Raw genomic sequence first — 12,396 nt, 5'->3', positions numbered from 1 at the left:
CTATACTGGCATTACGCGTGATGCCCGGACTGATTCATTTATTCCAACTGTATGCTTCGCCGATTGATAAAACTATCCTTGCTAATGGAATAGTTTGAGTCACGACGATCGCGTTACGTTGTTCCCCTTGTGTTACGTTACTCAGGTTTTCAAGGGAAATTGCGGGAATTCCATTGCGATAACGTAAGCTTCTCAATGACCTCTTCTCTGTCTGCAGTCGTGGACTAAGACTGTCAAAGAAAGCACGATTCCTTCGCCAGGAACTCTCCAATTTCCACCGTTTTAGATGTCGAGTGCTTCTTAGAAGTTATTCTTTCGATTTACTGCTTCAAAATGGTGAAATTTCCGTTTGAAAACGGCACACTTGAGTCCAGAACATGTTAACAATATGGCTCCACAATTTAATGCAGTTTTAATGAAGAAATCAAATGATGCGTTGACGTAACACAGGTAAGGGTGAGTGGGTCCCCTCCCTAGCGATAAGAATGGATTTTGATTGGCCTGCCTTTGTTAAAGACAATCAGAACAATACATCCCGAGTAGGAGAGGGGTGAGTTTAATGAATAAATTAATGTACCGATTTGTACGGATCGCGTTACGTTGTTCCCCTTGTATTACGTTACTCAGGTTTTCAAGGGAAATTGCGGGAATTCCATTGCGATAACGTAAGCTTCTCAATGACCTCTTCTCTGTCTGCAGTCGTGGACTAAGACTGTCAAAGAAAGCACGATTCCTTCGCCAGGAACTCTCCAATTTCCACCGTTTTAGATGTCGAGTGCTTCTTAGAAGTTATTCTTTCGATTTACTGCTTCAAAATGGTGAAATTTCCGTTTGAAAACGGCACACTTGAGTCCAGAACATGTTAACAATATGGCTCCACAATTTAATGCAGTTTTAATGAAGAAATCAAATGATGCGTTGACGTAACACAGGTAAGGGTGAGTGGGTCCCCTCCCTAGCGATAAGAATGGATTTTGATTGGCCTGCCTTTGTTAAAGACAATCAGAACAATACATCCCGAGTAGGAGAGGGGTGAGTTTAATGAATAAATTAATGTACCGATTTGTACCGATCGCGTTACGTTGTTCCCCTTGTGTTACGTTACTCAGGTTTTCAAGGGAAATTGCGGGAATTCCATTGCGATAACGTAAGCTTCTCAATGACCTCTTCTCTGTCTGCAGTCGTGGACTAAGACTGTCAAAGAAAGCACGATTCCTTCGCCAGGAACTCTCCAATTTCCACCGTTTTAGATGTCGAGTGCTTCTTAGAAGTTATTCTTTCGATTTACTGCTTCAAAATGGTGAAATTTCCGTTTGAAAACGGCTCACTTGAGTCCAGAACATGTTAACAATATGGCTCCACAATTTAATGCAGTTTTAATGAAGAAATCAAATGATGCGTTGACGTCACACAGGTAAGGGTGAGTGGATCCCCTCCCTAGCGATAAGAATGGATTTTAATTGGCCTGCCTTTGTTAAAGACAATCAGAACAATACATCCCGAGTAGGAGAGGGGTGAGTTTAATGAATAAATTAATGTACCGATTTGTAGCTACGAGGAAGAAAAAAAAAAAAAAAAAAAAAAAAAAAAAAGAAATCGACCCGTTTTTAGACACGGTATGCCCCTTCAGGGCATCCGCGTAATTAATGTACCGATTTGTAGCTACGAGGAAGAAAAAAAAAAAAAAAAAAAAAAAGAAATCGACCCGTTTTTAGACACGGTATGCCCCCTCAGGGCATCCCGCGTAAAAAGAAATCGACCCGTTTTTAGACACGGTATGCCCCCTAAGGGCATCCCGCGTAATAAAGGTTGTTGTTGTTGTTGTTGATGAGAATTCGGTAAAATCCCCCCCGGGGGATACATGAATTTCGTTTCAATCCGGCAATCAAATATACCTTGCAGACCTTGACTTGTCTTAATTTCTTCTTGTAATTTCAAAAATTATTTTCGCACTGTCATCACAAGCGCAAATGTTGACATTGCTTATTCCTGTGCTTTTCGCGCGCTTGCGTATCACATTTCACTTGTCACGCAATGAAAGTTGTTCGCGTTGTTCAAAACTTTAAATTTCTAATATGCGGAATTGAGACAACTTTCAGCCTTGCCTCTGGGATGTGATATCGCCGGATATAATGTGAGTAACGATTGGAGAGAATTAAGAGCATTTTTTTATATCTAGTATTCAGTCGTGTTATCCGGTTATGATTGAATGAGTCAAGCAGTCAGTAACAATGTTGCACTATTCTTCAGTATTTTCGACAAACACACAGAAAAACAAAAGCTTCGTTGGCAAGTGCTTTTATACAGATGGGCATAGAGAAAAATTTTTGTTTCTACTTTCTGGTTATAAATGTATACAGAGGTAAAACAATAACGGACGCGTTTCACCCATGTGGCGAGTTGAGAAACGGCTGATGTTTACAGTTTACGTCGGTGCGCGATTTTTTCAGTTTTTTATTGCAGTGGACTTTATTCGTAATATTTAAGGCAAATTCTGTTTTAGGTCACCCAAAAAGGGAGCATTTACACTTTCTAGCTTAAAAATAACGGTAGTTTGGAAGTGTAGCAAGATATGAGAGACAGGGTATTAATTTCACTGATTTCAAGTTGTTTCCCTGGGAACGGCTCTTTCATCTCACTTGAACGGCTCAATATAAACTCGAAAATTTCACCTGAAACGAATCATTTGATGACTTAATGCTAATATGGGGAGCTCTCAAGTTTAAAGCTTGTTATTTACGTGTATTAAAGCATGAAATGAAACCAGAGACCTTGGCTTTTATCTAAAAGCTTCCGTGAACTGTATTGACACGTGCAAAGTTACAGGAGGAACATGAAGTGCTGAAATGGCGAATTGTGTCAAAGTGCATTCCACACATCTCGACCTAGCGGGCTCGCTTTCCACGGGCCAAACTAAATATTTTAACATGATAAATAAGAAAAATTACCCATTCAAAACAGGTATTTCATTACCAGTATATTCGTATACCCCCGATGATATGGTCATCTGAAATATGGCTAAAATCACTCTATCTAAGAAATAGCAAACATTGTATTCTTTACGTTGCTAACTTCGAATGAAAGAATGTTCAGGTCGAGATAAAATATAGTTTGGAAGCAAGCAAAAGGGATGTAAAAACGATTGTGAAAGTGTCAACTCGAGAAAACGTTGCGTTGTCTTGAACGAGAGTTTTAAAAATGTACTAATTTGCATAATTTCAATCGAGCCATCGGGCACGTTGAGGCCGATTTCGAACTTTCCTAATTTTTGCCGAAAAAAAAAATTCGCTGGAACTTTTGAATATTATTTTTGAAAATAGTTCACCAAAAGGGTCTTTTGGGGCAAATAAAAAAAAATTCGAATTTTCGCTTCTGTCGCCGGATTCTCGAAAGTTACTGACAACGGCTCTTAATCCTCTTCGAGGGAAGTTGTCGTCCTATTGCGCCTGCTTAACTGCTTCCAATTTCGCGACGCAACCGCGTCCTCTCCTCAGTCTTTCCTCGGTTTCTCCGTCGCCGTTGCCGTTCCCGTCGTCGATGCTTAAAGTCTCTAATCTCAAGAGTGACTGTCGCCTCTTTTCTAGGCTGTATATTGCTTGCCAAGCAAGGGAGGGAAATCTCGAGGAATTCTTCAAGCACGAAAACAGTTCAAGTCCACCTGCACTTTCTTGTAATGGCAAGATGCGAACAGGACAAAAATCGGAGCCTATCGCATGCGTGGAAGTTAACACAACATTGGAGCGTCCTTCGGTTGATGTTGTTGTGCTAGATGGTGCGGCTATTGTAAATATGCTGTCGCCTGGTAAGTGCAAAACCTTCAAGGAGTATGCAGAAACTGTTTTTATCCCCTACGTCATCAGTTACCGTGCACAGAATGTAAAGAGAATCGATTTGGTGTGGGATCGCTACCTGGAAAACAGTCTCAAGCAAGGCACTCGAGAGGCCAGAGGCACAGGAGCTCGCAGACGTGTGTGCGACAATGCAGCGATTCCTTTCAACTGGAAGTCGTTTTTGAGGCTCGATGACAACAAGAAGGAGTTATTCCAGTATCTCGCAGCAAGCGTTCAATCTCTCGAAGCAAGTGATGTAGTGGTATTAAGCACGGCGGATGTGGATGTAATCAGTTCCACCACAATAGACAAGACGGGCCTGGCACCTTGTAATCACGAGGAAGCAGATACTCGTATATTCATTCATGTAAAGCATGCCTCTGAGAATAGTATGAAGAAGATTCTGGTGCGAACCGTTGATACAGATGTGGTTGTATTGGCGATCGCACTTGAGCGCAAGTTGGAATTAGATGAGCTGTGGGTTGCCTTTGGCGTCGGCAAGCAGATGCGCTACCTGCCAATCCACAAGATAGCCAGTTCTCTTACCGAACAGCAATGCGAGGGGCTACCGTTCTTTCATGCCGTTACCGGATGTGATACGGTATCATTTTTTTCTGGAAAGGGTAAGAAGACCGCATTTCAAGCATGGAAGTGCTATCCCGAGGCGACCGAAGTTTTTCGCAGTTTATCATCGCCACTGGGACAGTCAATGCTTTCCGAGGAGCAATCTAAGGTGCTGGAAGGGTTCGTGGTTATAATGTATAGCCGAACAGCCCCCCACCAGGACGTCAACACGGCACGACAGTCCATGTTTTCTCAAGCCACCAGAAGCATAGAGAGTATTCCGCCAACCCAAGCGGCCCTGGCGGAACATGTAAGGAGAGCAGCATTTCAAGCTGGTCATGTCTGGGGTCGTTCACTTGATTCCATCCAGGAACTTCCCACTGCATCTGATTGGGGCTGGCTTAAATCTTCAGACGGATGGGTACCGCACTGGACATCACTCCCTGAAGCCTCCAAAGCATGCAGTGAACTGATCAGATGCGGCTGCAAGCAGGCATGCCGGGAACTTTGTAAATGTACAAGGGCAAACCTTTCCTGTACAGCACTGTGTACATGTAATGACAGTTGCTATCAAGAGTAAACCAAACTTTAAGAGAAACACACTTTTTTCCTTAAAAAAAACCCGAATAGAACAGTAGCTTAGACTGAGGTGAAAAAAAAAATTCCTTCAAATACCGTTGGGCAATATGGTGTAAATGGCTCGTTTATTTCTTTAATGAACAAGGCAAAATTTAAATGAGACAGCGTGACGGTGTGTTGTTAAAAAAGATTGTAGACACTTTGAGGCGAATGTGCCGTAACAGAAATTGTGATCAAAATATTACCTACAAAAAGTACCAGTATATTTTAATGGCTCTTCAGTTATTTTTTTATCACGGGTTAGGTGCCCTATGGTTTTATAAATACGACTTTGCAGACTCAAAATACGTGTAATTGTACGGAGCTACATGCTAGATTATGGGAAAAAGTTTTAAAATAAAAAAAAAAAAAACAGGAAAAACATAGCTTGGATGGCTCTTTTTTATAAAAAAATCATTTCCCTTTGAATTGGGTGTCCTGTGGTGCCTTATAGGAAACATATGAAAACTTATTAACCGCAAAAAACTAGTGAATAAGTTAAGTTCATAAGTGGATCCTTATCGCTTATTATTTCCTACCTAAAAAGGATTAAATATGCGAAATTTGGTACTTGTATCACGTATTTGATTAATTTTACGCTTATCTTCCGATATGTTATTACTAAAGAAGACCAAAGAAAAAATTTAAAATTTCTAGTACTTGGGACACTGACAGCTTAAAACGTTTTATTTAGAATGGAATCAAAATACCGGTAAACTTGACAAGTTTTCCTTAGATGTAGCTAAAAGAAATCTAACATGCTTTGCCATTGTTGATTTAGTATGAAAGAAACATGGCAGTTATATATTGACATATTGTATTTTTCTTCCACAATCGTGACATTGATTTTTAAACGACTTTTTAAACTTTCTGGTATTTTTTTTTTTTTTTTTTTTCATTTTATGATCATTGACTCTGTGTGATATCTTTTTTTTTTTACTACTTTTTGATGCTTTTATTCTTTTGTTGAGAGCTTGAGACCTCCAAGATCAAGATGGTCGTTGTTTGTAACTGTAACAACTATAATGTGACCGAATGGAGAAAGTAAAGCTTGTTGTTGTTGTTGTTGTTGTTGCTGTTACAGCGGTCACCAATAACACGGGACTTACGGCATTTAAAAGAGTCGGATGAAGTTGCGTTTTGGTGGACGTCAATCAAAGAAAAGCAGTTGAAATTATTTTGAATTCTGACAGGATTCCAAGGAAACCCTGCAAGGAACTAAGAATTTTACCTCGCTAAGAGATAGAAAACTTTATTTAAGTTGATTCTCCAGCCCGATCAAGCGCAAAAAAGGTATTTTTGAATTAAAAAAAAAAATGATTTTCACTGCACGTGATAATTTGCTCACTTGCGCACATCGCAGAATTAATTGTCAGGTGTAGCGATTTCAAATGTTTCAAAAAAATAAAAAAAGGCTTCGTCTAAACAATGAGCATTTTTCAGGTAACCTGTCTTGGAAATCAACTTTCATAAAGTTTACCATCCGTCAGCAGATAAAACTGTCAATTTCTTCGTTCTGTTGCCTTGAAATGTTCTCAGAATTCAAAACAATTTCAACGGCTTTTCTTTGATTGACGTCCACCTAAACGCAACTTTATTACAGTCTTTTGAAGGCGATAGGTCACGTGTTATTGGTAACCGCTGTAAAAAAAAAAAAAAAAAAAATGCGACGAGCTACATTACGCGATGCTGTCAAATCTTTTTTTGCGGTCAATAACAGTCAAGGGAACGTTTCGTCGGGTTTTTGACCTCTTTTGTTGAAAGTGGCTCAAAAATACATATGGTATAGCTGCAAAACAATTCCATAACACAGAGAGAAAAAAAGTCAATTCAGCAGAATTATTGAAAGGAAGAACTCGTGGTTTGTTCAAGCGAAGTATTGAACGCAAAATGCAAGAAATTGAGATAAGCTAGCCTACCTAGCTTATCTTATCCATTCCGACACAGTCCATCAATGGATATCAGAGCCGATTTAGTACACTGTAGACAGAGGTATTTACAGTAAAACTGGGCCGACATTTTAGGTCTTCATTGAACAAGGACGTTATAGCCTTTTTTTTTGTGGATTGACACCAATTGCCCGTGGCACTTGCCCTTCAAATATAGGAAGACAGAGTAGGTAAAACGATGGTTGTTGTTAAAACTCCTTACGCACTGCTAGGACATCCAATGTTATTAATTCCTGTTGCGTTCCTTAAAAAGAAAATCTTTTGCACTTGAACTATATCTTTAAATTTACCAAGGGTGTAAACGGGAGATATTAATAAAATTTTAGTGAAATGCTATGTCTCCGAAGACTAAGAAAGGGTCCAGATTACAGTGTTCCTTTTTATCAGTACTATGCACGGACTGTACTTTCATAGTGTACAAGAAACATCAAAACTATAGATTTCGTATCTTCCGTTGGTCAATCAGTAAAACACCACGTGTTTCTTACCTGAACTGAAACCGGTTCTTAAAACTACAAACAGAACTTTAACGCTGTTTCGCAGTCTGCTTAGGTAGATGTTAGTTGTGATGTTACTGGAATTCAGGAACGAAACCTGCACTATTGATCCACGATTGAAAGAGGAGCAGCCGTTCTGGTTATACTGTAAAATCCCATTGCCGTCGAAAATCTTCAAGTACTCGCTATAGGGATACAATGCAGAGAATATAATCTTATTACTTGGTTACATAAAAGTTTTCACCTCAACTAATTTTAAAGTGTATACAGGGAAACTTATCGCAGAGGAAGGCTTATATATGCAAAAAACGCGTGTTCCCGTGCAATGGCATTCTTAGTGTAGAGTAGCAATATTGACAAAGTCCATAATGCAAAGGGAGCGCTAATTGGAAGAAGGTCGCAAATTGAACCCCTATATTACCATTGGATTTGCCTTAACAGATTCATTTAGATATTTGTTGTAAGTAATGGAATCAAGAACTCGAATACAACAGATCGACTATCACTTATACAGGTACCTGCAATAATTAAGGTTTATCGTCTCGATTATAAATATGGCCACAGCATCAGTTATTCCAGCATTCCCTATTGTCCAAGAACAGTATAAGGAACTGTAATCGGCTTGTGTCACATCTATTAGGCCAACTGATTCGTTAACAGTTACCCTGCAAGCTGAAAAAAAGACAAGTGTGGTGGTTTACTAAAATAACTACTATTACAACGGAAACTGTTGATAGGTAGATGATAGATAGATAGATAGATAGATAGATAGATAGATAGATAGATAGATAGATAGATAGATAGATAGATAGATAGATAGATAGATAGCAGTTTATTGTGAAAATACGCTTAGCTTTTGTGAGACCAGCAAGCTAGGCTCACCAGCTAGTTTACAGGTATTTCACACTAAAAGTTGATGTGATTTACTGTGAAAAATGGGGAGTCCTGTTAGAAAGAACGTTAAATGCTACATAATTAAAAAAATAAAATAAAATAAATAAATAAATAAATAAAATAAATAATCCCATAACTTTAAGACAGAAAAAAATTGGACACCCTCCAACGCATGCACAGGGTAATGTACCATGTATCAAACACTTAGTTTTAATGCCTGCAGTACTTTAACAGATTTAATTCAACAATGCATCTGTCACTTCAAAATACAAAGAAAATTACAAATCTATTAGTGTTCTATCACGAGTGCTGTTCTCTTATTGGCTACGCTACCCACTATATATTCTGTTGTAGATAGTGACGAGAGTTCAAAATTTTTATCGCGTGGTAGTTGATTCGGGCTGCTTTCACGCGAGAGAAATTTCGAGCTCATAATCTAATTGTTAGGGAATATAAGTTTGAGCAGCATCACTCCTGTATTTCCTAAGATATTCTTATTTTGTGATTTATCTTTATACTGAGACGATTTGTGACGTCATCAGTTTTTGAACAAACTGAGAGATAACAAGATTTCAGAAACGAAAACGCAATTATTCGTCACTTTGAAAAGCCTTCAAATAATCATAATTTAGGTACTTTAAAATAATTTAACTTTTTTTAACGAAGAATTCTAATTGAAGTTGTTATTAAAGAGCTACCTGTGGTCACGTAATAGCGACTAGAACGTGTTCCTTCTCCTTTGGATGTAAATGCAGACACAGAAACATCGTATCGTTGTCCAGGGTCTAGTCCCGTCAAAGTCACATTTGTGGCGTAAGGATTGTAAATGGTTGTGCTGCTTCCGTTGGATGCAACAGGATTGGAATAGTACTCGTTTTTCCTGAAGTACACCTTATATCCCAACAAGCGCCCATTGTGATATTGCGGAGGAAGAGGACTCCAATGGACTGTAATCCTTGCCGACATTACATCAGTAATGTTAATATTACTTGGTGATCTGCTCGGAACTGCGGAGAAACAAACAGAAGGGAGAACTCAATAGTAAACAAAATAATCGTCTATCCCAGGTTGAAGTCACTAAAGTTTTACATCGCGGCGTTTAGACTTCTTATTGCTCTTCTTCAGCCATGGGACGATGAGGTTGCCTCATTTCGCTTCACGATTTTAATATTCGTTTCATATCTCGGAGTACGACTATGATTGCTGGATTTGCTTCTGTAATTTTACCGAGTTTACATAAATGAATCAAGTTTAAATTTCAAACTGTTTATGAATTCACAATTAGAAACAAAAAAGCGGGAAGGAAAGAAAGAAAGAAAGCAATCTTTGTTAAAGACGTGCAAGTTAGCAATCATCAATAATAGTAAAAATAATGGTAAAACAACTACAACTATTTCAAAGTTACAAAAAATTGAAAAAGGCATCTATACAGTAATAGTTTCCTCAAGTTATGACGTCAAAAAAAAATTCAAAATTTAAAGGATTTGCTGAGTAATTCTGGAAGAGCATAATAAAAAAATCAGTCTTATTGGCATTTTGGGGTGAGATATTAGTACTATTATGCTCCGATGACTCCATACAAATCCTTCTAATGTTTTTTCAGTTCAAAATCAGTTACTTGATTGATGGGTGTGTGGTTAGATGGATGAGTGGATTGGTTAACATTAGCTAAATAGTTATTATTGTATATGTGAGTGTACTTACCACCTTCCTCCGTCCAGGCTACCAGCTCACTACCATTGTAAGCTCTCCCTTCTTCATCTACACCAATGACGTTGAGTCGATATTCTCTATACGGCGAGAGTCCATAAAATACATCAGAGAAACTATTTTCCGATCGGATGTTACCGTTCAATATACTGCCGTTGCTACTTTTAATAACAACAAAATAATGAAGAATTCTTCGACCAAGCACCGGTGTCAGATTTTGCCAAGATATCCTTATGCTTGTGGTGGTGGTGTTTTCAATCGACGCACTCCAGTTAGACACCGGTATAGCTAAGAAAAACAAACAAGCTACTGTGAAAGAGGGACAGTAATGACAGGGCAAACAAATGAAACATTTTGGTAGGTGGATACAGAAATTCCATGTATAGCCTCCATACAGCTTCTTATCAAGCCAAAATGAATTTGAGGTGTGACTAGGATAGAGCAGAAGAGAATAAAATAAAGTTGGAGTAAAGTTGGTTATCAAGGCAACTTAACACGTGATAGGAAAATAATTTCACGTCAAAATATGTCCGAAGCACCTTTTTAAAAAAAAATTATAGGAGGCTCTAAAACGCCCCTCAACCCTCCCCCCTTCCTCGCTCCTACAAATATTGTGACGTTCTCACTTAGCTTATTCGCGATAGCGGCAAAATATCTAAATAATCTGTTCATTGCTAATAGTCACGCCCCATGACGATGGTAAACGTTTGAACAATTTGGTCCCATCCGGAATCATTACCACGTGCATTTAGTAGACAACTAACCTCGGCTTGGTCTCACTCATGTCGCCGTCATGCTAAGTGTTCTACTCATTATCAGCCTAGCACGAAACAGCTGTCCACGGTTGAATTTTTGACTCTCGGCTTGGTCTCACTCAAGTCGCTGTCATGCTAAGTGTTCTACGCATTATCAGCCTAGCTTACTTGATTTGTAATCCAAGCCTTTTCATTATTTCTTACACGTGAGGTTATATTGAAAATCATACTTTCGTTGTTGTGGGAACTTTTGAATAGAAATGTAATTAAACACACAATAACTACAAACCTGATTGGAGACCTTGCTTGAAAATACCAAATTGAAGCTTGAAGACGCTGTAGTACCGCGTTAGGTAAATCTGAACAGTTATGTTCCCCGAGTTTCCAAAACCAACTTCCAAGAACGGTTTCTGAGGACCGGACGAGTATCCATAGCGGCTGAGAACTATCAAGCCATTACCATCGATGATCTTTATGTATTCACTACCGAAATAAATAGGTTCAACTAGTCAACAAGGATAATGCACAACAAACAGTCCTAATTTTTATCAATGTATACAGTACATCAAAATAATGCCGGGTTAGTCAGATGTGAAGTAATTTATTACATTCGTTTACAAACATATCTTTTACTATTGATGAACCAACGAATGTCGATTTAGAAGTAATCAGTCATTCAGTCAATCACTCACTCACTCATTCAGTCAATCAATCAATCAATCAATCAATCAATCAATCAATCAATCAATCAATCAATCAATCAATCAAGCAATCATTCAGTCACTCAACCAATCAATCAATCAATCAATCAATCAATCAATCATTCAATCAGCCACTCAATTAATGCAAACTATCATCGCTTGATAGTTAACTGTGGATCAGTCCACATATAGATGCATTTTTTTAAAATGTTGTAAGAGGTGTTTGAGAAGGCGGATAAACTATTATACTACTCTCGTACCCCAAGTGCCTCTTTCTATATCCATAATTTTAGCCATGTGCATGGAAAATACAAAAAGTCAACATTAAGAAAATGAAAATGGGAGTTAAGGCTACAATTGCTATTAAGCGGTATACAAGACATGCAAGTCTTTCTACACAACTTTGAACGGCCGCCAAACTTTGATTTATAAAACGAAAGACAAAGAAGTACTTTTAAGAAGAAAACTTCTGTCAAGAATGACAAGGATTGTGGTGATATGAGGCTAATGGCTGCTAAACTTACTAGGAATATGAGAGGTACAGTTCTTGCAACGACACAAAAGCAACTGCTTGGCTTATTCCGGCGTTTCCAATTGCCCAGGTGCATCGCAGATAACTACTGTAATAGCTTCTACGACCAACTTGTAAGTGACCAAATGATTGATTTAAACTTCCTCCACAAGCTAGAAAACAGAAAGAAATAGATACAGTAAGTAAATGAATTAATAAATAATATAATCACACTTTAAAAGACATGAAGATACCTGACTGCATAAAATAATACGAAAATAATAATAAAAAACAAGAGAAGTTTTACACTGCGTTTCGATGACTCCATGTCATCATTTTCAAGTGAAAAGAAAAGAAATTGACAACT

At 38.3% G+C, this 12,396-nt stretch overlaps 1 protein-coding gene across 9 annotated transcripts in view; it reads right to left on the bottom strand.

Annotated features, from left to right (window-relative positions):
* LOC146489134 (uncharacterized) overlaps positions 1-12,396 on the bottom strand; it is a 101,807-nt gene that overhangs the window by 33,842 nt on the left and 55,569 nt on the right. For all 9 annotated transcript variants that reach the window (XM_085105772.1, XM_085105740.1, XM_085105756.1 and 6 more), the window contains 6 exons: positions 12,043-12,202; positions 11,107-11,300; positions 10,057-10,350; positions 9,051-9,359; positions 7,977-8,130; positions 7,450-7,643 (listed from right to left, as the gene is read on the bottom strand). In XM_085105772.1, coding sequence (XP_084961898.1) covers positions 7,450-7,643; positions 7,977-8,130; positions 9,051-9,359; positions 10,057-10,350; positions 11,107-11,300; positions 12,043-12,202 — 1,305 coding nt within the window. The remainder of the gene's footprint in view (positions 1-7,449; positions 7,644-7,976; positions 8,131-9,050; positions 9,360-10,056; positions 10,351-11,106; positions 11,301-12,042; positions 12,203-12,396) is intronic.

Source organism: Pavona decussata, unplaced genomic scaffold (assembly GCF_977016875.1).
Source record: "Pavona decussata unplaced genomic scaffold, jaPavDecu1.1 SCAFFOLD_6, whole genome shotgun sequence".
NCBI lineage: Eukaryota > Metazoa > Cnidaria > Anthozoa > Scleractinia > Agariciidae > Pavona > Pavona decussata.
This window is presented reverse-complemented; position numbering and strand designations above follow the sequence as displayed.